At 42.7% G+C, this 23,881-nt stretch overlaps 6 protein-coding genes across 6 annotated transcripts; 1 reads left to right on the forward strand and 5 right to left on the reverse strand.

Moving 5' to 3' along the window:
* Positions 1–92: 92 nt before the first annotated feature.
* Positions 93–5,445, reverse strand: LOC108045805 (probable multidrug resistance-associated protein lethal(2)03659). The gene is given in 9 exon segments (XM_044460483.1): positions 93–138; positions 200–1,129; positions 1,188–1,453; positions 1,538–2,040; positions 2,090–3,657; positions 3,718–3,926; positions 4,167–4,475; positions 5,214–5,299; positions 5,364–5,445. Coding segments are annotated over 9 exon segments (3,987 nt in total). The 5' UTR covers positions 5,441–5,445; the 3' UTR covers positions 93–99.
* A 608-nt stretch (positions 5,446–6,053) lies between these two features.
* On the reverse strand, positions 6,054–10,648 carry LOC108038246 (probable multidrug resistance-associated protein lethal(2)03659). Its single transcript, XM_044460484.1, has 7 exons — positions 10,413–10,648; positions 10,143–10,351; positions 8,527–10,082; positions 7,975–8,477; positions 7,646–7,911; positions 6,658–7,587; positions 6,054–6,596 (listed from the first exon to the last, which is right to left on the reverse strand). Exons 1-7 carry the CDS (start codon positions 10,585–10,587, stop codon positions 6,561–6,563), a joined length of 3,675 nt encoding a protein of 1,224 aa, XP_044316419.1. The 5' UTR covers positions 10,588–10,648; the 3' UTR covers positions 6,054–6,560.
* A 1,086-nt stretch (positions 10,649–11,734) lies between these two features.
* On the reverse strand, positions 11,735–17,070 carry LOC108038222 (probable multidrug resistance-associated protein lethal(2)03659). The gene is made up of 10 exons (XM_044459622.1): positions 16,431–17,070; positions 16,118–16,213; positions 15,966–16,051; positions 15,548–15,856; positions 15,286–15,494; positions 13,694–15,234; positions 13,177–13,637; positions 12,852–13,117; positions 11,863–12,792; positions 11,735–11,801 (listed from the first exon to the last, which is right to left on the reverse strand). The coding sequence occupies exons 2-10, from the start codon at positions 16,192–16,194 to the stop codon at positions 11,778–11,780; spliced, it is 3,903 nt and encodes a 1,300-aa protein (XP_044315557.1). The 5' UTR covers positions 16,195–16,213; positions 16,431–17,070; the 3' UTR covers positions 11,735–11,777.
* Positions 17,071–17,172: 102 nt separating this feature from the next.
* On the reverse strand, positions 17,173–17,765 carry LOC108038215 (probable multidrug resistance-associated protein lethal(2)03659). The gene is made up of 2 exons (XM_017114965.2): positions 17,310–17,765; positions 17,173–17,257 (listed from the first exon to the last, which is right to left on the reverse strand). Exons 1-2 carry the CDS (start codon positions 17,693–17,695, stop codon positions 17,179–17,181), a joined length of 465 nt encoding a protein of 154 aa, XP_016970454.2. The 5' UTR covers positions 17,696–17,765; the 3' UTR covers positions 17,173–17,178.
* A 1,130-nt stretch (positions 17,766–18,895) lies between these two features.
* Positions 18,896–21,984, forward strand: LOC108038223 (variant-specific surface protein VSP4A1). The gene is made up of 4 exons (XM_017114972.2): positions 18,896–19,054; positions 19,113–19,220; positions 20,061–20,948; positions 21,356–21,984. The coding sequence occupies exons 1-4, from the start codon at positions 18,979–18,981 to the stop codon at positions 21,559–21,561; spliced, it is 1,278 nt and encodes a 425-aa protein (XP_016970461.1). The 5' UTR covers positions 18,896–18,978; the 3' UTR covers positions 21,562–21,984.
* Positions 21,985–22,305: 321 nt separating this feature from the next.
* Positions 22,306–22,905, reverse strand: LOC123037695. Its single transcript, XM_044459404.1, has one exon. The coding sequence runs from the start codon at positions 22,903–22,905 to the stop codon at positions 22,306–22,308; it is 600 nt and encodes a 199-aa protein (XP_044315339.1).
* Positions 22,906–23,881: the final 976 nt, after the last annotated feature.

The following is a 23,881-nucleotide window of genomic DNA, read 5'->3' on the forward strand; positions in this document are numbered from 1 at the left end:
GTTCTTAACTTGTTCTCATAAAAGAAGAAAAGTAATATAGTTATCAATAAATAACAAAAACAATAACAATTTAAAATATTTATGTTACATATTTGCAATTCATGAAGGAATATTCCGATCCGGGGAGCTTTGGAAGGCCTGAAATTAAAATTTTGTTAGTGGCCGAAGCAAATGTGTTACAATTCAAATAAAAGCAGACCTTTTGTGCGACTTTCAGCAGATCCTCGTAGGTGGCATGTCCCGTCTGCTTGACCATGCCGTGGAACACCTTGGAATCCGCCACGGTCAGGAGCTCATAGGGCGACCCAAACTCCACAGCGCGTCCAGCGTCCATGACCAGTACCTTGTCCGAGTCCATGATGGAGTGCAGTCGATGGGCAATCGTCAGGACAGTGCACTCCTTGAACTTGTTCCGAATGGTTGCCTGGATGAGGCTGTCCGTCTGGGGATCCACATTGGCCGTGGCCTCGTCCATCACAAGGATTCTATTCTCGCGCAGAATGGCCCGAGCCAAGCAGACCAACTGGCGCTGGCCCACGCTGAAGTTACTTCCTCCCTCCGTGACCTTGGTCTCTAGGCCAGTGGCCAGATTGGCCACCACATCCTTCATCTTGACCTCCTCCAAGGAGTGCCAGAGCTTCTCATCGCTGTACTCGTCGAAGGGATCCAAGTTGTGTCGCATTGTGCCGGAGAACAGAACGGGTTCCTGGGGAATAATGGAGATCTTGCTGCGCAGGTCGTGCAGACCCATCTCACCTGTGTCCTTCTTGTCTATGAGCACGGTTCCATCGTTGAAGGATAGTCGGAAGAGGGCGTTTATCAGCGAGGACTTGCCCGCCCCAGTGCGTCCCACGATGCCCACCTTTTCCTTTGGCTTGATGACGAGACTAAGTGACTTGAGCACAGTCTCCGCTTTCGGATCCGGCAAGTAGCGCAGGCTTAGCTCATCAAACACTATCTTTCCTTGCTCTGGCCACGACTTAGGTGGCTTCTTTTGGTCTGGGGACTCCAATGCTCCCTCCGGCTCAATGCCCTCGTACTCAACCACTCGCTCCACGGCCGTCATCGTGTTCTCCAGCTCGGCGGATTGACGCATTGCCCACTGCGCTAAGCCAGTTATTCCTAATGCCTGCAAATAATATAAAAGATGAGCAAATAAACAATATCTTTGGCTAGTACTGAGTAACCTGTGTTATGGCCAGACCCACATCTCCTCCGTTGGCCGGAGGAAAAACGAAGAAACTGAGCGTAATGATCGCTATGAAAATCACACTGAAAAAATCCACCCAGTAACCAAAAGTGCGCGATGTGCTAATGAACACGTAAAATGCGGAGCTATGCATGTCCTGGCAATTATCAAATTCCATCTCTAAGACTCTCTGAGCTCCAAAGGCTCGGATAGTGGACAGACCAGACAATGAAGTAGTCAAATGCGAGTACACAGGGGATCGAGCTTTAAAACAGAAATTAGTAAGATTTAGAGCAAAAGGAAAATATGAATATTATATGAATATCAAAAAAATAGTTAAGTACTCACTTGTTGCTTCGATACGCTTTATATCCCTTGATGTTTTCAGATAGAGGTTGCGCAGCTGGTAGAAAATGATTCCCACAACAAGTGCTGGAGCAAGCAACCACGGATTAACAATGGCTATCACGATTACTTTGCCGAACAGTAAAAGGGAAATCTGAATCACGTCGATGATCAGCTCGGGCAGTATCTCGTCTACTTGACTTATATCCTTGGAAAATCGATTCAGAATTCTCCCATGATCATTTATGCTGAAGAAGTACATGGACGCCCGCATAACTGCATTGAATATGGTGCTGTGCAGTCGAATAGATGCCTTCTTGGCCAGGTTAAATAACAGACTCGAGGCTGTCGCGCTCATTATGACGGTCATCAACATAATTGCAGAAAATATGTAAATGTCAATTGATTCAGACTCCATGGCCAATCCCATTTCGTTCGCAACCACCGAAAGATTCGACCTCAGAGCGTTTTCTCCTTCAATGCCAACACTTCGCTTCTTGGTGACCCTAAAAGAGAAGTAATTATAAATCAAATAACAAAACTTATTTGCCTTACCAGTAGTTTAGAAAGTAGTCGCCCGAGGAGGTGACAAACTGAGAAAGTAGAAAACAGCTCATCATGGTAAACGCGAAAAATCCTCCGGCAGCCTGGAAGTACTTTCTGTACACGGTTAGACTGATGCCACCTGATTCCTGGTGCTCCATATTAATCTTCTCCGGACAGGAATCTGCAATGGAGTGCTCTGAATTCCCGCTGTTGCGTCGCAGCTCATTAAGAGGTTTGCTAAAGCTATCCGAACGAGATTGTTCCTCTTCCGGATTATTTTCCTCTTTCGCTTGGTCCAGTATGGTGACACCCTTTTTGAGGAGGGACTCATAGGTACCCATATCACTCACTTGACCCTCATCCATGATTACAATCCGATCGGATTGCTGCAGAAACTGCTGTTGATGAGTGACCAGGACTACGGTGCGTCCTCGTAGATAGCCACTGATGCATTGATTGAAGATATGATGAGCTACTTTGGAGTCGACCGCACTCAGCGGATCATCCAGCAAGTAGATGGAGGCATCTCTGTAGACAGCCCTCGCCAAACTGATCCTCGCCCTCTAGCCACCCGACAGAGAAGATCCACGATCTCCCACGATTGTTTTGTCATGAAGCGGAAGTAGCTCCAAATCTCGTTCCAGAGCGCACTCTTTGACCACCGCCGCGTACTTGCGGCGATCCATGGGCTGCCCAAAGAGGATATTCTGGCGCACGGTGCCGGAGAAGAGCCACGGCTCCTGGGAAGCATAGGACATAGATCCAGTCACCTGGATCTCACCGGACTCCGCTGGCAGCTCGCCGAGAATGGCTTGGATGAGACTGGATTTCCCGGACCCAGTAGTACCTGTAATGGCCAACAAGGTCGCAGGCTGAATCTGCAGGCTTATCCCACTTAGTGTGAAGTGGGGTGATTCAGGGTCCCACTTGGCCCGAAGTCCGGTGATGGAGATACCAGACTCTGGAAGAATATAGTGATTATTTACGGCGGGGAGTGTCTTGGGTAAAAGAATTTCCTCCGCTTCATCTCGGTTTTTCTCCAGTTTGCGGACGACCATGACAGCCGGCAGACTTTCACTCGTCTCTTTTATCTCCTCGGATTGCATGAACTCTTCCACACGCTTGATAGAAACCAGGATTTTCGCTGTCTGGTTAATGGCTGTTGGGAAGAAATAGTTCATGGAACTGTCTAGTACATTGTAGTAGGCGGCAATCAGGAAGGCCACTTCCGGCGTGAGTAGCTTTCCCAGGATCACGTATCCAACCAAACTGAGGAAAATGGATACGCGCGACGCGAATATGGAAAACGCATAGGTGCTTGCTCTAATATATGCTCCTTGAAGTATAGTATTGACCTCCTTCATTCGTGCATTGGCCACCATCCTTTCGAAGGGTAACTCCCAAGCGTACATCTTGAGAACCTGTATGCCCGACAAGATTTCATTGACCAACCGCATTCGCTCATCCGTTCCTTTGGCGGCCTTCAGTCGCACCACTGAGGTGATCTTGCCCAGATACAACTGGAGGGGTACCAAGAGCAGCATGAAGGCTACGCCAAACACCGCAGCAATTCCAATCTGCAGAGAGATATAGACGGGGGTATTTATAAATTCTGAGAGCTTTTGAACAGAGCTCACCTCGCGGTACATCAAGAAAGTGATTAATAGCGTTTGCAGCGGTGCCAACCACAAATAGTGGCCATGGAAGGCACAGTTGTCCAGGCGGGCTATGTCGTTGGATATAAGGTTAACCACATGTCCAGACAAAGTGTCGCCAAGTGCTCTTTTGCTCAGCCGTAGGGCCTTCCGATAAATCATGCTGGTCAGGGCGACCCGCATCTTGAAGCCTATAAAACCAGATGGTATATCTTCCAATTAATATAGTGTAGTAGGCACCCTTACGCCCGATAAACTATCGATTGTTAATGTTAAGCTAACATTAAGGATAACATAATCTTTAAGCAAGCCCAATGTTAATCATTCTTTGTATATGGTTTGAATAAAGTGGACGTGTTTTGAGAGAAAGTGCCTAAATTATTATATATACCGCTCCTCTCACAATAGATATATCAATAAGCCCGACTCACAACAATGATGGATGCCAAAGTTGGCAGGATGCAGGATGATCATGGTGAAAAAACTGCTTAGGATGAGTCCAACCGCATAGTAATAGCCCTTCTCAAAGACTTCCGAGTCATTGACATAGTAGGAAATAAGCTTTAGCAAGAACATGGGTTGCAAAGTTGTCACTCCTAGTTCCATTAGAAAGAGTGCCAAGCCGAGAAATCCAAATTGCCAACCAAAAACACGAATCAGAGCTCTTAACAATTTCGGTTTTCCATTGCAATATTTTAATTCTCGGTTCCACGAGGCGCACAATTTGTTGCCCAGAGTATCTGAAATGATTTACACGTTTCAAGCATTAAATTATCCGGATAATAACTAAGATACATAAGTAGCTAGAAGAGAAACTCATTCAAGCTTCAATACCAGCTTAATTTTCGTAAGATAGGATAACAATACTATATAAGAACGAAAACTATGGGATGTAGCCATCCGATTTGGATGGATTACAAATATAACAAGAGAGAACGCTATAGTCGGGTGCCCCGACTATCAGATACCCGTTACTCAGGTAAAGGGAGTGCGAGGGAGATGGAGATAGAAACTTTGATCACGCATAACTTTTTAACGAATGGTCCGATTTGAAAAATTTCTTCTACATTTCGATAGGTATTGATAAACACAATAAAACTGCATTTTTACTTTTCCGAAATATTTAAATTTTTAAAATCGTATATAAGCGATTGTGGGCGTCAGAGGGGGCGTGGCACCATTTTGAAACAAACTTGCGCTGCGTAGGAACTCCTAGAATCTGCATGCAAAATGCCAATCTTCTAGCTTTTATAGTTTCCGAGATCTCAGCGTTCATACGGACAGACAGACAGACGGACAGACAGACAGACGGACAGACGGACAGACGGACATGGCTATATCGACTCGGCTAGTGACCCTGATCAAGAATATATATACTTTATAGGGTCGGAAACGCTTCCTTCTAGCTGTTACATACTTTTGCACGAATACAATATACCCTTTTACTCTACGAGTAACGGGTATAAAAACCATCTTACCCGACTTGTGTTCCTTTAAGGTCCTGTAAAGGTCCTTTGCTTCCAATGTCTCCTTAGCACCCTTTACAAATATGGGCATAGTATACCTACACAAATAAACTTACTTTCCTCAAATATTTTCATTAAATGTGTGCACACTAAATTTGTTACCAAAAACATAATGAGGAAATAAAATTCGATCGCTCCCTAGGATTCTCCGGCAGATCTCTAGTTTTTAACGACTGCATTTTACACGAATAAAAGATTGAGCACAACAACCATGTGCTAGCTACAATCTGTCCGCGCACCACAATGTAGTATAAACTACTGACTTGTGTCCTGAAGACTAACGGCTCATATAGCCAAATTCGCCTCTGATAACTGAGATAAGAGCTATTTTGTAGTTGTAAGATGATCGTGTTGAACATATAAAACTATAACACTTGAAAGGTTCTTTGTGAAAGCCTAAAATTAGGTGCAAAAACTTTTTAGATATGCCACGAAAACGAGGTGACCGATTTCGACTTAGCAGAAATTCGTTTGTTGCTGATAGCTACTTTGACCTAAATAAATATGTAGCTGATATCCTGGTCTGTGTACATCGGCATGTGATAACGGGTCACAAACCATATGCACCCAGACGACGAAAGTGTCTTCACACCATTTCTCATACCCTTGGGAAACTTAAACCCGACCATCTGATAGATGTAATTGCTTATTCAGGCTATTTTTGCTATAAACTGATAATAAACCATGTTGTCCATTTTTATCTAGACTAGACCTAAGTAAATATCCTTGTAAACCCAAATCATGTATATAAACCCGGATCCATGCTGAATAAAATCAGTACGAAAAGAAATCTTGACGTATTCACTTCTCCGCAGCCCAATTTGTTCTGTACTTATTGCGGCGACTTTTGCCACTGGTTCTGTACGCAACAAAAATATTTTCAGCATACAGATTTCGGTAGAAATCCAACACGCGGTAATCTCTACCTTTTACTAATTGAACTCCATATATTTTATTTTAGGTAAATAAAACAACACACAAGTTAATGTTTAATTATACACAGATCATTAATTAAACAATTTTTGTCTGGACTTAAATTGGTCTTCAAATTACTTAGATTAGATAACAGAAAATGAAAAAAGACGCTAGACACCAGCACGTGTGGGACTAAAGAGCTTAATATGTTAATTTGTACTCATAAAAGCATAAAAGTAATCCTATTTGTAAATATTCTTAAATAAAAATGGGTAAAAATCTAATTTGAAGAGCAACAATTCTGAACTAGCAGTAATGATGAAGTCGTAGGACATCTAATGCTTACAGAAAACGACAAGAACATATTTCTATAGTTTCATCTCATTAAGAACTATTTCCGTTCTGGACGCTTTCGAAGGCCTGAAATTAAAATTTGGTTAGCGGTCAAAGAAAATGTGGTACAACTCAAAACACCACGAACCTTTTGTGCGACTTTCAGCAGATCCTCGTAGGTGGCATGTCCCGTCTGCTTGACCATGCCGTGGAACACCTTGGAATCCGCCGCGGTCAGGAGCTCATAGGGCGACCCAAACTCCACAGCGCGTCCAGCGTCCATAACCAGTACCTTGTCGGAATCCATGATGGAGTGCAGTCGATGGGCAATCGTCAGGACAGTGCACTCCTTGAACTTGTTCCGAATGGTTGCCTGGATGAGGCTGTCCGTCTGGGGATCCACATTGGCCGTGGCCTCGTCCATCACAAGGATTCTATTCTCGCGCAGAATGGCCCGAGCCAAGCAGACCAACTGGCGCTGGCCCACGCTGAAGTTAGTTCCTCCCTCCGTGACCTTGGTCTCTAGGCCAGTGGCCAGATTGGCCACCACATCCTTCATCTTGACCTCCTCCAAGGAGTGCCAGAGCTTCTCATCGCTGTACTCGTCGAAGGGATCCAAGTTGTGTCGCATTGTGCCGGAGAACAGAACGGGTTCCTGGGGAATAATGGAGATCTTGCTGCGCAGGTCGTGCAGACCCATCTCACTTGTGTCCCTCTTGTCTATGAGCACGGTTCCATCGTTGAAGGACAGTCGGAAGAGGGCGTTAATCAGCGAGGACTTGCCCGCCCCAGTGCGTCCCACGATGCCCACCTTTTCCTTTGGCTTGATGACGAAACTAAGTGACTTGAGCACAGTCTCCGCTTTCGGATCCGGCAAGTAGCGCAGGCTCAGCTCATCAAACTCTATCTTTCCTTGCTCTGGCCAGGACTTAGGTGGCTTCTTTTCGTCTGGGGACTCCAATGCTCCCTCCGGCTCAATGCCCTCGTACTCAACTACTCGCTCCACGGCCGTCATCGTGTTCTCCAGCTCGGCGGATTGGCGCATTCCCCACTGCGATAAGTTAGTTATTCCTAATGCCTGCGAACAATAGAAAGGATGAGCAAATAAACAATATCTTTGGCTAGTATTGAGTAACCTGTGTTATGGCCAGACCCACATCTCCTCCGTTGGCCGGAGGAAAAACGAAGAAACTGAGCGTAATGATCGCTATGAAAATCACACTGAAAAAATCCACCCAGTAACCAAAAGTGCGCGATGTGCTAATAAACACGTAAAATGCGGAGCTATGCATGTCCTGGAAATTATCAAATTCCATCTCTAAGACTCTCTGAGCTCCAAAGGCTCGGATAGTGGACAGACCAGACAATGAAGTAGTCAAATGCGAGTACACAGGGGATCGAGCTTTAAAACAGAAACAGACAAATATGAATATTATATGAATATTAAAAATGGTTCAGTACTCACTTGTTGCTTCGATGCGCTTTATATCCCTTGATGTTTTTAGATAGAGGTTGCGCAGCTGGTAGAAAATGATTCCCACAACAAGTGCTGGAGCAAGCAACCACGGATTAACAATGGCTATAACGATTACATTGCCGACCACTAAAAGGAAAATCTGAATCACGTCTATCATCATATCGGGCAGTATCTCGTCTACTTGACTTATATCCTTGGAAAATCGATTCAGAATTCTCCCATGATCATTTATGCTGAAGAAGTACATGGACGCCCGCATAACTGCATTGAATATGGTGCTGTGCAGTCGAATAGATGCCTTCTTGGCCAAGTTAAATAACAGGCTCGAGGCCGTCACGTTCATTATGACGGTCAACAACATAATTGCAGAAAATATGTAAATGTCAATTGATTCAGATTCCATGGCCAATCCCATTTCGTTCCCAGTCACCGAAAGATTCGACCTCAGAGCGTTTTCTCCTTCAATGCCAACACTTCGCTTCTTGGTGACCCTAAAAGAGAAGTAATTATAAATCAAAAAACAAAACTTATTTGCCTTACCAGTAGTTTAGAAAGTAGTCGCCCGAGGAGGTGACAAACTGAGAAAGTAGAAAACAGCTCATCATGGTAAACGCGAAAAATCCTCCGGCAGCCTGGAAGTACTTTCTGTACACGGTTAGACTGATGCCACCTGATTCTTGGTGCTCCATATTAATTTTCTCCGGACAGGAATCTGCAATGGAGTTCTCTGAATTCCCGCTGTTGCGTCGCAGCTCCTTAAGAGGTTTACTAAAGCTATCCGAACGAGATTGTTCCTCTTCCGGATTATTTTCCTTTTTCGCTTGGTCCAGGATGGTGACACCCTTTTTGAGGAGGGACTCATAGGTACCCATATCACTCACTTGGCCCTCATCCATGATTACAATCCGATCGGATTGCTGCAGAAACTGCTGTTGATGAGTGACCAGGACTACGGTGCGTCCTCGTAGATAGCCACTGATGCATTGATTGAAGATATGATGAGCTACTTTGGAGTCGACCGCACTCAGCGGATCATCCAGCAAGTAGATGGAGGCATCTCTGTAGACAGCCCTCGCCAAACTGATCCTCGCCCTCTGGCCACCCGACAGAGAAGATCCACGATCTCCCACGATTGTTTTGTCATGAAGCGGAAGTAGCTCCAAATCTCGTTCCAGAGCGCACTCTTTGACCACCGCCGCGTACTTGCGGCGATCCATGGGCTGCCCAAAGAGGATATTCTGGCGCACGGTGCCGGAGAAGAGCCACGGCTCCTGGGAAGCATAGGACATAGATCCAGTCACCTGGATCTCACCGGACTCCGCTGGCAGCTCGCCGAGAATGGCTTGGATGAGACTGGATTTCCCGGACCCAGTAGTACCTGTAATGGCCAACAAGGTCGCAGGCTGAATCTGCAGGCTTATCCCACTTAGTGTGAAGTGGGGTGATTCAGGGTCCCACTTGGCCCGAAGTCCGGTGATGGAGATACCAGACTCTGGAAGAATATAGTGATTATTTACGGCGGAGAGTGTCTGGGGTAAAATATCATCTCGGTTCTCCTTCAGTTTGGGGACGACCATGCCAGCCGGCAGACTTTCACTCGTCTCTTTTGTCTCCTCGGATTGCATGAACTCTTCCACACGCTTGATAGAAACCAGGATTTGCGCCGTCTGATTAATGGCTGCTGGAAAGTAAAAGTTCATGGAATTATCTAGCACTTTGTAGTAGGCGGTAATCAGGAAGGCCACTTCCGGCGTGAGTAGCTTTCCCAGGATCACGTATCCAACCAAACTGAGGAAAATCGATACGCGCGACGCGAATATGGAAAACGCATAGGTGCTTGCTCTAATATATGCTCCTTGAAGTATAGTATTGACCTCCTTCATTCGTGCATTGGCCACCATCCTTTCGAAGGGTAACTCCCAAGCGTACATCTTGAGAACCTGTATGCCCGACAAGATTTCATTGACCAACCGCATTCGCTCATCCGTTCCTTTGGCGGCCTTCAGTCGCACCACTGAGGTGATCTTGCCCAGATACAACTGGAGGGGTACCAAGAGCAGCATGAAGGCTACGCCAAACACCGCAGCAATTCCAATCTGCAGAGATACATAGACGGGGGAATTTATAAATTCTCAGAGCTTTTGAACAGAGCTCACCTCTCGGTACATCAAGAAAGTGATTAATAGCGTTTGCAGCGGTGCCAACCACAAATAGTGGCCATAGAAGGCACAGTTGTCCAGGCGGGCTATGTCGTTGGATATAAGGTTGACCACATGTCCGGACATAGTGTCGCCAAGTGCCCTTTTGCTCAGCCGTAGTGCCTTCCGATAAATCATGCTGGTCAGGGCGACCCGCATCTTGAAGCCTATAAAACCAGATGGTATATCTTCCAATCAATATAGCTATATCAATGAGCCTCTTCTCACAACAATGATGTATGCCAAAGTTGGCAGGATGCAGGATGATCATGAAGATTAAACTGCTTAGGATGAGTCCAACCGCATAGTAATAGCCCTGCTCAACGACTTCCGAGTCATTGACATAGTAGGAAATAAGCTTTAGCAAGAGCACGGGCTGCAAAGTTGCCACTCCTAGTTCCATTAGAAAGAAAGCCAAGCCGAGAAATCCAAATTGCCAACCAAAAACACGAAGCAAAGCTCTTAACAAGTTCGGTTTTCCATTGCAATATTTTAATTCTCGGTTCCACGAGGCGCACAATTTGTTACCCAGAGTATCTGAAATGATTTACACGTTTCAAGCATTAAATTATCCGGATAATAACTAAGATACATAAGTAGCTAGAAGAGAAAGTCATTCAAGCTTCAATACCAGCTTAATTTTTGTAAAGCAGGATAACAATAGTATATGAGAAGGAAAACTATGGGATGTAGTCATCCGATTTGGATGGATTACAAATATAAAATCCATCTTACCCGACTTGTGCTCCTTTAAGGTCCTGTAAAGGTCCTTTGCTTCCAATGTCTCCTTAGCACCCTTTACAAATATGGGCATAGTATACCTACACAAATAAACTTACTTTCCTCAAATATTTTCATTAAACGTGAGTACTTTAAATTTGTTACCAAAAACATAATGAGGAAACAAAATTCGATCGCTCCCTAGGATTCTCCGGCAGATCTCTAGTTTTAAACGACTGCATTTTACAGGCTGCCTAAGTACTGAATAAGAGGTTGAGCACAACAACCATGTGCTAGCCACAATATGTCCGCAAACCACAATGTTCTAAAAAATACTGACTAGCGGCTTGAACACTAACGGCTCATTTTGCCAAATTCGCCTCTGATAAGTGAGATAAGAGCTATTTTATAGTTGTAAGATGATCGTGTTGAACATATAAAACTATAACACTTGAAAGGTTCTTTATGAAAACATTAAATAAGGTGCACGAGCTTTTTTGACATGCTACGAAAACGCGGTAATCTCAGCCTTTTACTAATTGAACTCCATATATTTTATTTTAGGTAAATAAAACTCCACACATGTTAATGTTTAATAATACACTTAAATTGGTCTTCAAATTACTTAGATTAGATAACAGGAAATAAAAAAGACGCTAGACACCAGCACATGTGGAACTAAAGAGCTTAATATGTTAATTTGTACTCATAAAAGCATAAAAGTAATCCTATTTGTAAATATTCTTAAATAAAAATGGGTAAAAATCTAATTTGAAGAGCAACATTTCTGAACTAGCAGTAATGAGTAGCAGTCGTAGGACATCTAAAACGACAAGAACATATTTCTATAGTTTCATCTCATGAAGAACTATTTCAGTTCTGGACGCTTTCGAAGGCCTGAAATTAAAATTTGGTTAGCGGTCAAAGAAAATGTGGTACAACTCAAAACACCACGAACCTTTTGTGCGACTTTCAGCAGATCCTCGTAGGTGGCATGTCCCGTCTGCTTGACCATGCCGTGGAACACCTTGGAATCCGCCGCGGTCAGGAGCTCATAGGGCGACCCAAACTCCACAGCGCGTCCAGCGTCCATAACCAGTACCTTGTCGGAATCCATGATGGAGTGCAGTCGATGGGCAATCGTCAGGACAGTGCACTCCTTGAACTTGTTCCGAATGGTTGCCTGGATGAGGCTGTCCGTCTGGGGATCCACATTGGCCGTGGCCTCGTCCATCACAAGGATTCTATTCTCGCGCAGAATGGCCCGAGCCAAGCAGACCAACTGGCGCTGGCCCACGCTGAAGTTAGTTCCTCCCTCGGTGACCTTGGTCTCTAGGCCAGTGGCCAGATTGGCCACCACATCCTTCATCTTGACCTCCTCCAAGGAGTGCCACAGCTTCTCATCGCTGTACTCGTCGAAGGGATCCAAGTTGTGTCGCATTGTGCCAGAGAACAGAACGGGTTCCTGGGGAATAATGGAGATCTTGCTGCGCAGGTCGTGCAGACCCATCTCACTTGTGTCCCTCTTGTCTATGAGCACGGTTCCATCGTTGAAGGACAGTCGGAAGAGGGCGTTAATCAGCGAGGACTTGCCCGCCCCAGTGCGTCCCACGATGCCCACCTTTTCTTTTGGCTTGATGACGAAACTAAGTGACTTGAGCACAGTCTCCGCTTTCGGATCCGGCAAGTAGCGCAGGCTCAGCTCATCAAACTCTATCTTTCCTTGCTCTGGCCACGACTTAGGTGGCTTCTTTTCGTCTGGGGACTCCAATGCTCCCTCCGGCTCAATGCCCTCGTACTCAACCACTCGCTCAACGGCCGTTATCGTGTTCTCCAGCTCGGCGGATTGACGCATTCCCCACTGCACCATTCCCATCAGTCCTGTGGCCTTAAAAGGACAGAAGCATTTTCAAGTCACGGTTAAAAACTACTATAACCTATATTAACCTGTGTTATGGCGAGACCCACAGCGCCTCCGTTGTCTGGGGGAAAGATGAAGAAACTGATTGTAATGATACCTATGTAAATAACACATAAGCAGTCCATCCAATAACCAAAGGCGTTCGAGGTACTAATGAACATAAAGCGTGCCGAGCTATGCATGTCCTGGTAGTTGTCGAACTCGGCCTCTAGGATGCGCTGAGCTTCGAAGGCACGGATGGTGGACAGACCGGTTAAGGAGGCAGCCAAATGGGAGTATACTGGAGATCGGGCTAAACACAGATTGAACTGATATCAGTACTGAATATTTCAAAACTAAATGAGCTCTTACTTATTGCTTCAATACGCTTCAAGTCCCTTGAGGTTTTAAGATAGAAGTTTCGCAGCTGATAGAAAATTATTCCCAGAATAAATGTTGGTGCAAGCAAAACAGGGTTGACAATGGCCACGAGGCTTATAATTCCGGCGAGCCACAAAAAAATCTGGGTAACATCTATTATCACATGAGGAAGGGTCTCGTCCACTTGACTCATATCCTTGGAAAACCGATTCAAAATACTCCCGAGTTCATTCAAGCTAAAAAAGTACATTGGAGCGCGCGTAATCCGGTTGAATATGGTGTTGTGCAAACGAATAGAAGCTTTCTTGGCGATGTTGTACAACAAGATCGATGACGATAAGGTCATTATAATGGACAATATTATGATCAGCGTAAATATGTTTACATCCTTGATTTCAGAGTCCATATTCTGGGGTTCTCCTAGGACAGCAACATTGTGCTTTTTGTCGACCCTAATATAGAAAGAGGACAATAAGAATTGTTAAATTATCAGTTGATTAAAACTTACCAGTAAATCAGGAAGTAGTCGCCCAAGGAAACCACCACCTGCGCCAGCACAGAGCAGGTCACCATTAGAAGGAAAGCGAAAAGTCCGCCGCCAGCCTGGAAGTACTTCCTGTATAATGCCAGACTGATATTACCTGATTGCTGGCTCTCCTTATTGATCTTCGACTGCACACTTTTCGCACTGTTGCGACGCACTTCGTTGGGGGATTTACCATTGCTGTCTGAACGTGGTCGTTCCTTCTCATGATCATCTTCCTTATCCGCTTCTTCCAGTATGGCGACAAAGTCGATGTCTGTTTTAAGGAGCGACTCGTAGGTGCCCACAGCACTCGCCTGTCCCTTCTCCAAGATCACAATCTGATCCGCGTGCTGCAGGAACTGCAGTTGATGGGTAACCAGAACTACGGTGCTGCCCCGCAAGAAGCCACGCACGCACTGCTCGAAGAGATGGCGGGCCACATGGGGGTCCACTGCACTTAATGGATCGTCCAGTAAGTAGATGGACGCTTCCCGGTAGACAGCCCTCGCCAAACTGATCCTTGCCCTCTGTCCACCAGACAGGGAAGCTCCCCGCTCTCCAACCATCGTTTTGTCCTTGAGTGGAAGAAGCTCGAAATCCCTCGTCAGGGCACAGTTCTCTACCACTTTGGCGTACCGCTGATGATCCATGGGCTGACCGAAAAGAATATTTTGGCGCACGGTGCCGGAAAAGAGCCATGGTTCTTGGGGGGCATAAGACATGGATCCATTAACCTTTATCTGGCCGGCATCTGCTTTGAGCTCGCCGAGAATGGCCTGGATGAGACTCGATTTGCCGGAACCAGTGGGACCCATGACCGCCACTATAGTCCCGGGCTGAATCTGCAGACTTACCCCACTAAGTGTATTGTCATGCGAATCGCGATCCCATTTGGCCCTGAGTCCGGTAATAGAGATACCAGGCTTTGGTAAACTGGTCTCTTGATAAATGACGGAGGGGGATGGAGGTAAAATACTTTCCTCTTCAGCAATGACGGAATATTTCGGTAGCTTTTCACCCTTATCCGTCTCATTTACCTCCTCGGATTGCATAAACTTCTGTACACGGTCGATTGATGCCAGGATTTGGGCTGTTTGGATGATGGCCATAGAAAAAAATATGGTCATGGAGGCTTGAAGTATGTTGTAGAAGGCGGTGATCAGAAAGGCCACTTCCGGCGTGAGAAACTGTCCCAGGATCACGTAGCCAACCAAACTCAGGAATATGGAAATGCGCGGGAGGATGACTCTGCTGGCAAAGCGGAAGCCTTTAATGTACTGTCCCTGGCGAATAGCATTGACCTCCTTCTGTCGCGCGAAAGCCACCATCTTCTCGAAGGGCCGTTCCCAGGCGTACATCTTCAGCACTTGGATGCCGGAGATGATCTCATTCACCATCCGCATCCGGTTGTCAGTTCTTTCAGAGGCCTTCAGCTGCAGCTCTGAGGTCTTTGTGCCTAGATACATCTGCAGGGGTATGAAGAGCACCATGAAGATCACGCCGAACACGGCTGCGATTCCAATCTGCAGAAGGATTAGGACTTAAATAGTTATAGAATCTACTGATTTGCTTACCTTCTGGTACATCAAGTAGGTAACCAGCAGAGCTTCCAATGGCCCCACCAAAAGATAGTGCAAGTAGAAGATTCCATCGTCCAGGCGGGAGACGTCGTTGGAGATTAGGTTGACCACATGTCCGGACATGGTGTCGCCCAGTGCCCTCTTGCTCAGTCGAAGGGACTTCCGGTAGATCATGCTGCTCAAGGCGACCCGCATCTTAAAGCCTGCAGAGAACACTTCAGTCGTAAACCACACAAATAAGATTTAGCAAACCCACACACATGATGGACGTCAAACATGGCAGGAGTTATGATCATCACACTGAGGGCAATACTTAGTGTCAGTAAGCCCGCATAAAAATAGCCCATCTCAACGGATTCTGAGTTGTTTGTGAAATACGAAATAAACTTCACCAAGAAGATCGGCAGGAAAGTTCTCAGACCCAGCTCCTCAACCAAAATTGCCAGACCGGGGAATCCCATTTGCCAGCCAAAAACCCGCAGCAGGGCCCTTAGAAGGTTCGGCTTTCCATTGGGATTTCTCAATTCTTGCTCCCACGAGGCGCACAATTTGTTGCCGAGAGTATCTGAAAAAGTTGCACAAGTTAGGACATTTAATTTAAAACAACTTCATAGCTTTGAAACTAGATTGCTTAATCCAAAGTTCGGGCTTACAGAAAATGTACTTAATCATACCTGACTTATGCTCCTTCAAGGGTCTGTAAAGGTCCTTTGTACCCAATGAATCTTTAGACCCTTTAAAAAATATGGGCATGGTATACCTGTGTAATTATAGGTATTATTAAATTACTTCAAACATTTAACGTAATTCTGTAAATTATTTATACCAAAACCATAATGACGTAATACAATTTGATCGCTCTCGAGGATTCTCTGGGAGATCTTCAGTCTTTACCGACTGCATATTACACACCAGCTAGAAACTGAAAAATAAGTGAACAACAAGTTAAATTCAAGTTAACTACAACGATTAGTTAAGTTCACAAAGGAGCATTACATTTTTTGTAAGACAACATTATTCTTTCCCACACAGTTAATAAATAAAACAAAAAACTCTATTTAAATATGGAGCGGTTTCTGCTTTTCGCTTTATAAAATCATGATCATATTTAATTAAATTTCGGGTCACAATTTGAATACCTTGTGATTTTTAAATAAATTTCTAGAGTACATCCAACCGCACCGAAAATGTAGGTCAATAGACTCGGTAAAATAAAATGAAAGTCAGAATTTCCAAACTTTGTGAAGGTGTTTTATCTTATCAGGATTTGCTAGTAGTGAAACAATAACCAGCAATTGAAAGCGTAGTTGTAATGAGTTTATTAAAATATATTTTTAATTAGAACGGCTCTCCTTATTTTTGGTGCAAAAAATTAAAAAGTTTTATGTCCGCGCACCTTAAACTTCTGAAAGATACTAACTTGTCGCGTGGAGACTACCGGCTGATATGAAAAATTCGCCTCTGATATGTGAGATAAGAGCTATTTTATAGCTATGAAAGTAATGTTATACATGTTGAATATTAAGATTAAGCCGACAAGGTATATTTAAAGGGGCCACATACATGCAGTAAAGTATACCTAAAGGTATCTTCTATTTTTTGGAAACTTAAACCACCTTAATCATAAACAGAACATTAGTTTAAAGTTTATCTCATGGGAAACTTTTGTCTCGACTTAAGTTCGTTTAAAATGATAAGACACAAGAAAAAAAAAAGATGCTAGACACCATCACGTGTGGAATTAAAAGGCTTTATATCCCTATTTGTACTCATAAAAGGATAAAAGTAATCATATTTGTAAATTAACTATAACTAAAAAGCTAATTTTAAGAACAACTTTTCTGAATTAGCAGCACCAGTGATGACGTAATCCTAGAACTTTCAATGTCAACAGAAATCAACGAAAAAATATTTCCATAGATGCAAATCATAAAGAAAGATTCCGGTTTTGGCCGCTTTCGAAGGCCTGAAATTAAAATTTGGTTAGTGGCTCAAGAAAATGTGATACAACTCAAAACCTCAAAACCCTCGTAGGTAGCATGACCATGCCGTGGAACACCTTGGAATCCGCCACGGTCAGGAGCTCATAGGGCGACCCAAACTCCACAGCGCGTCCAGCGTCCATAACCAGTACCTTGTCGGAATCCATGATGGAGTGCAGTCGATGGGCAATCGTCAGGACAGTGCACTCCTTGAACTTGTTCCGAATGGTTGCCTGGATGAGGCTGTCCGTCTGGGGATCCCAGACCGTGGCCGTGGCCTCGTCCATCACAAGGATTCTATTCTCGCGCAGAATGGCCCGAGCCAAGCAGACCAACTGGCGCTGGCCCACGCTGAAGTTAGTTCCTCCCTTGGTGACCTTGGTCTCTAGGCCAGTGGCCAGATTGGCCACCACATCCTTCATCGACAGTCGGAAGAGGGCGTTAATCAGGGAGGACTTGGCTTGATGACGAACCTAAGAGACTTGAGCACCGTCTCCGCATGTTCTCCGAAATGTTCTGAAAGGTACTAAATTGTGGGGTGAAGATTTCCTACATATAATACCAAATTCGTTAAGCACGATAAGCGTAACTTTATAGTTCTCTAGAATTCTTGCTGAAAATGTAAAAAATTTTTACATTTCATTACATTAACTACTTAAACATATTTATGTTTAATTATAAGCAGAACATTACTTTAAAGATATTCTTAACGGAAAATTAATTAATTAATTTGAAGATAAATTCATTTAATTACATAGATTAGATACCAGGAATAAAAATAAAGTCACACCAGCCCGTGTGGAATTAACATCCAAAGAAGTTAATATTTACTCAAAAAAAATTTGCTAATATTTAGAAATAAAGTAATTGAGATGGTTAAAAAATGTGAACACCAGTGATAAAGCACCTATAGTTCCAACAGAAAATAGTACACATATTTTACATAGTTGCAACTCATAAAGAATGAATCTGATTTTTGACACTTTTAAAGGCCTGCAAATAAATTGGTTTAATAAAAAATTAAGAGTTTAGTTTAGGTTCTACAAAGCTTTTTTTGTTCTGGGTTTAAGTCAGAGTAGTCAATGCACAAACCAGTTAACAGCTTTTTGTGCCCCACAGAAATTTTAAAAAACTGACAATTAATGTTAAAGAAACAGGCAAATGTATTTTTAAGTTAAGAAAAGTAGGCCATTATTAAACTTTATATATTTCTTTTGCAGATTAAGTTATCTTAAAAATACTTACTACTTACTTCCATTAGATAACTAAGACCTTTGATTAAAAAAAATTAAGTGGAGTTTTAGTTACTTTGTTTTTTTTAATAAATCTTTAAATTTCGTCAGCAATGGGTTAACTTTTAAACTTTCTTAAAAATTGTTTACCGAAAAGCTCGAAACTATAGGAAGTGCAAATGAAAACTTGGTTATGGTAAGTACCATCGCGTGTATAGATGCGATAGCACACCTATGTACACCTAATAACACACCAGCCTATTGAAGCTATCAGCAAAAAGAGAATATATAATATAGATAAGCATTGCAAACAGAGAGCTTCGTTCGTTTGCAACTGAGTTTAGGTGAAATTGATTAGGTGAATGGGGGTAAAAAAAAATTTGCCAGACAGCGACGAAGCCAGTTAACCCACGGTGGTCGAACGAACCAGTCAGAAGCTTAATTTGAGCTATTAAATATAAAAAACGACAGCCATGAGAGGATATAACCTGTGTGTCGTTTTGATAGCAGCCCTCATTGTCGGCCAGCTGGACAGCACTATGGCAACAAGTAAACTGGCCATTTCCCTACAAGTTTTCCAACTAATTTTCCTCTTCATTTAACGCAGTATGCTACAACTGCACCTCAACGGGATCAGATGGAAATTGCCTATTGAACCCCAGTGCCGAGGGTATTGAAACTTTCAATTGCACTGGTAATTGCTATACCAGCACAGGTGAGTTTCTATGAGTCATGCCCGACCATTTCATATTCTTAGACAAAGGTAAATGCTGCCGGACTCTCTTATCAAACTGGGCAGCTTTAAGCGATAAGCGATTATCTCTATTGATAACGCTTAAGGATCACTGCGTTTCAGAGAATTTCAATACCAACTTATTGATTTTCAACGGCACAAATATTTATGATTTGGTGATTCATTCAAGTATTTTTTATCCAGTTAGCTTCTGTTGTGCTTCTCCCTTTATTAAAACTTCAATGTTGACTTAAACTGTTCAAATATTTTGTAATTAGATTATAAAAAACTGGGTTACGATAAATGTTAAGAAAGCGGTTCTCTTTTTCACATTTTTTTTAAAGCGAGAAAATGTTGGGGAAACCGAAATGTGTAATTTTTTGTTTAAATATAAATATTATTATTTACTTATGATTATATAATTTTCGTAACGATTAAACCGTTACAAAGTGCATAGCTTATCTTTCTTAGATACTTTGGCTCTTTCTTTTATTATTATTACTTTATTGTTTCACAGTGTGTGGCTTATTAATATCAATATTTATACCCTTGTTATTTATGATATTACACATATATCACCACCACAATTGTGTGGTTTATCTGTAGACCTAACACACCAAGTATATTTATTTACGAATGCAAAACTACGATACTTTAATATACTTTCCCATTTCCATTTGGATAAATGCTTTATTTATTATTTTAATAATAACAATTGGTAAGCTGCCATACAAATTGAAAGTTGTCCTGATAGAAATTACTAGGAAGCCTTGGATTTTATTGATCTATACTGTATTGCTGTATTGATTGTGTCCTTTTCAGATCGTAACGGCGTCCTAAAGCGTGGCTGCTTGGACGCTACACCGAACTGCTCCGAACCCACTTGCTCGTCCTGCGACGGTGAAAAATGCAATTCGAATTTGCTGTGCCAGCAGTGCCTCGGCCTGGCGGAGTGTGCTCAGACCAATGTGACGGAGGCGAAGTACAATGCAGTGTGCGCCGCCGGCGAAGTCTGTGTGAACCAGGTGAATGACAACCAGACGGTGACCCGTCAGTGTGGCCCCGCTTGTGCCGATGGAGTGGCGGACACCAAGTGCCTCTCCTGCACGTCGTCGCTGTGCAATAAGGGAGTCTTCCCCGCCAACCGGCGGCAGTGTTATAACTGTACCGGAACCGAATGCGAAACTGACTCGACGGTCATTGGATGTAGCCAAACCGATGCCCAGTGCTTCACAACGGGAACGTCTGCGACCAACATGACCCGTGGCTGCACTTCGGCCACCACGGCGATCAAGTGCGAGGTCGATAGCACCGATTCCAGTTGCCTTCTCTGCGATTCGGACTTCTGCAACAATGTGGCGTACCAGAGGGATGCCGGATCCTGTATGGTTTGCGAAAACTGTTCGAGCCAGCAGAATGCGACCCAGGGGTCACCCTGCGGCTTGGTAACCTACCAACAGGCGATCGGCTGCTACACAATAACTTTCGGCGCCACGGTCAAGCGAGGATGTTTGAGCAGTTTGGAAGGAGAGTGCACCGAGGCCAATTCATGCACATCCTGCACGACATCTAATTGCAATGTGGCCGCCGAGGCTTTCAAGTGCATCGCCTGCATCTCCAATCAGATTGATGGCTGCTGGACTCCAAATGCACCGGCTAATGAGACCTTTGTCACCTGCCCCAGCGAAAAATGCTTTAGTGGAGTCTGGAGTAAGTTCCCCCCAATCAAACTACTAATACTACTGACTAGAAGTTGGATTATACGTCAACTTAATTATGAAGACTTGATTGCTGGAAATCAATCTTTGATTGAACAGGAATTTCAATCATTTAATCATAATTAGTTATGTCTTTAAGAAAAAAAAAATTATTATAAGTTCTTTAAAATCGGATTTGATTTCACATTTAATCCGACATTAACATAATCCCTTTACATTTTCATTTACGATTCTAATTTTTTTCCAAATGCTGAACTTTTATTACAAACAAAAATTAATACTTCTTTCTTGACTTATTATTTTTTTCGAATAAGTGTAGCTAAACCTTTATATGTTTGTTTCTAACCTTATATTCCTTCCGAAATATTATATTATATTTGTAACCCTTTTTTTTTGCAGATAACCTTGCGGTGCGAGACTGTTTTAGCGCCGCTAGTCAATTGATGCAGTACCAGTGCGATGCCGGAATAAAGGACTATCAGTGCACAACGTGCTCAGAGTCCGGGTGCAACAAGAATAAACTCAACGGAGCCTCCTCCCTCAGCCAGATGGGAGTGGTCGGTCTGCTGATGGCCCTCATGCTAACCCTTCGCAGTGCCCTTTAAGCCTGGAACCTCAGAGATACTAGCCTTATCTATTCAAGTTATCAGGTCGCTGGGTCCATGACTAATGCTGGCTTATGTAGAGCAACAGACCAAAAGAAATCATAATTTCTAACTAATTAGGAATACTTTTATTTCCAAAATAAAAAAATATGTAAATATAAATATTTTTAAGGCTTCTTACAGTTCTGAAATTATTAAAAAGGTCAAATCCTTTTTTCAGACGGTGTTGTCGGTACAAGATTGGTAAAAACTGTTAGAGCTTATCAAAATGGCAAAAAACATTATCAGATTATGATAACAGCTTATCAAAATAATTATTAATATTAATGCGCATTGTTTTCTGTCTATAAAAATGCATATATACAGACTCTAATAAAAATTCTTTACAAAAGTCTTTGGAATCAAATGGTGGAAAAAACTTAAGTCAATTAATTTTTACTTTTCTTAATGGCATTTATTTGCTTATAATTTACATCATATTAACCACAAACCACTTTTTCTAAATCAATCGCAACTGTTTTCTCTACTTTGGTAACAAATATTTTTTAATTATTTCTACACTTAAAAAGATAATTTAATTTTAGATAATTACAAAAAAGATTAAAATTAAATAAAATATTTTAAATTCTTAAGCGAAAGGGAATAAGATTTGGGAGCAAAAGACAGAAAATTTAATAATTGAAGTGCCTTTTGAGTAATTTGTAAACAACTTTTATATAAAAGCCTTAAAGACTTTTCACCTAATTACACAATACCTAAAATCCAACCGATCAAACTAGGGATTACTAGGAACATTGAGACCATTATTCGAGCTCCTCCTCCAGTCACCAACCCATTTGTGGTGATGTCCAGATAATTGCAATCATCGGAGTAACACTTGTGGCAGACCCTCTCATTTATCTTACAATAGTTGTGATCGCCCTCGCTTAGATCGGAAATGCAACTCCTTATGATATAGCCTTCTGGACCGCCAGCACTGCTGGAAAAATTGAAATAAATAGAGCTGCAACCATTTAGTACACCTGGATGTATGGGACAAAACTTTTTTCCTTTACTATCTCTTGTTTTTCCCTCATTTGGGGAACAAAATTTACAGCTAAGGCATCTTAAAGACGGATAAATGGTTGTTGTGCCTGGTTCTTCGGTTGTCACCAAAATTTGATTGTTTTCGTGTTCCTGGTTTTCAACTGCTGGCCAAGATGTTGAGCCAATAAGAGATCCTTCGCTGGGGAATATTGTGTTTTGATCATTGGACACAGTAAATGTCTTCTCCTGGTCTTTTTGCTGGGCTTTAAACAACGGCACTAAAGCAATAAGAATAGTAAACTTAAGTACCAGTTCCATTTCTTTTTTCATTCCGATTTTCTGGGAGTCTTGCTTACAACTAAAAGCAGTGGTCGTAAAAACTTTGAGTGCATGGCTAACTCCAATCCAATGAGTGTCACGCTTCCAAATTGTATCTGAAACTCAAGGGATTTTTAAGCACGTTTAAAGACCGATTCCATATCCCTGCACTATTAAAAGTTATGAATAATTAATGCCGTGGACCTCATTGTAATCAGGGTAATGTAAGTACTAGTAAGATTATTGAACAATGCATGGGAATACTTGACAATTTACGCCTAAATTATTTAAGGTTAAAACTTATAAGAAATCTAACAAACATTGTCTAAATTCTGGCATAGGCAGTTGTCAATTGATATTGGTATTTATTGGTATTGATATTTTAGAGGTAAAACAATTTCATCTAGGCGGACTGCCGATGTTCTTAAAATATAACAATATAAACTATACTTTTGATTGGTCTTGATAAACATTTTTATTGGTAGCCTTTGTGCAATTATTATTTTTGCTCATCTTGTTTGACTTGTGCATTAAGTAGAAGTGTGCACTGTTTATAAGTGTTAAAGCAAAGCAATTAAACTAGCGATCACTAAAAATATTGAGGACATTATTCGGGCTCCTCCCTCATTGCTTGAACCTTTTCCTTCATTTCCTTCAGTAACCAACCCATCTTTAGTTAAGTCCACATCATTACAATCAGAAGAGAAACACCTGTGGCAGAGATTCTCATTTTTCTTGCAGAACTTGAGACTTCCATCGTCTAATTCGGAAATACAACCCCTCACCAAAAAGCCGTCCGGACCTCCAGCGGTGTTGGGATAATTGAAGAAAATAGATATGCATCCATGCACTACACCCAGTATTAAGGGACACAACTTTTTTCCCTTATTACTTGTACCTTTTCCTTCATTTTTACCACAATATGCACATTTTAGACATCGTATAGGCGGAAGAAGGGTTGTGGTGCCTGGTTCTT

The sequence above is a fragment of the Drosophila rhopaloa genome, unplaced genomic scaffold, assembly GCF_018152115.1.
Source record: "Drosophila rhopaloa isolate 14029-0021.01 unplaced genomic scaffold, ASM1815211v1 contig_2, whole genome shotgun sequence".
NCBI classification, from domain to species: domain Eukaryota; kingdom Metazoa; phylum Arthropoda; class Insecta; order Diptera; family Drosophilidae; genus Drosophila; species Drosophila rhopaloa.

What these genes read in the sequence shown, in the direction of transcription:
- LOC108038246 (XM_044460484.1), bottom strand. Translation starts at nt 10,587, where the DNA reads ATGGAACTAGGAGTGGCAACTTTGCAGCCCGTGCTCTTGCTAAAGCTT. An exon ending in GACTACTTTCTAAACTACTG is followed by an intron (nt 8,478 to 8,526) that starts GTAAGGCAAATA and finishes CTTCTCTTTTAG; the next exon opens with GGTCACCAAGAAGCGAAGTG. An exon ending in TGCTGAAAGTCGCACAAAAG is followed by an intron (nt 6,597 to 6,657) that starts GTTCGTGGTGTT and finishes TTTTAATTTCAG; the next exon opens with GCCTTCGAAAGCGTCCAGAA.
- LOC108038222 (XM_044459622.1), bottom strand. Translation starts at nt 16,194, where the DNA reads ATGCAGTCGGTAAAGACTGAAGATCTCCCAGAGAATCCTCGAGAGCGA. An exon ending in ATTACGTCATTATGGTTTTG is followed by an intron (nt 16,052 to 16,117) that starts GTATAAATAATT and finishes ATAATTACACAG; the next exon opens with GTATACCATGCCCATATTTT. An exon ending in GACTACTTCCTGATTTACTG is followed by an intron (nt 13,638 to 13,693) that starts GTAAGTTTTAAT and finishes TTTCTATATTAG; the next exon opens with GGTCGACAAAAAGCACAATG.
- LOC108038215 (XM_017114965.2), bottom strand. Translation starts at nt 17,695, where the DNA reads ATGAAGGATGTGGTGGCCAATCTGGCCACTGGCCTAGAGACCAAGGTC. An exon ending in CTACCTACGAGGGTTTTGAG is followed by an intron (nt 17,258 to 17,309) that starts GTTTTGAGTTGT and finishes TTTTAATTTCAG; the next exon opens with GCCTTCGAAAGCGGCCAAAA.
- LOC108038223 (XM_017114972.2), top strand. Translation starts at nt 18,979, where the DNA reads ATGAGAGGATATAACCTGTGTGTCGTTTTGATAGCAGCCCTCATTGTC. An exon ending in GGACAGCACTATGGCAACAA is followed by an intron (nt 19,055 to 19,112) that starts GTAAACTGGCCA and finishes CATTTAACGCAG; the next exon opens with TATGCTACAACTGCACCTCA. An exon ending in TAATTGCTATACCAGCACAG is followed by an intron (nt 19,221 to 20,060) that starts GTGAGTTTCTAT and finishes TGTCCTTTTCAG; the next exon opens with ATCGTAACGGCGTCCTAAAG.
- LOC123037695 (XM_044459404.1), bottom strand. Translation starts at nt 22,905, where the DNA reads ATGGAACTGGTACTTAAGTTTACTATTCTTATTGCTTTAGTGCCGTTG.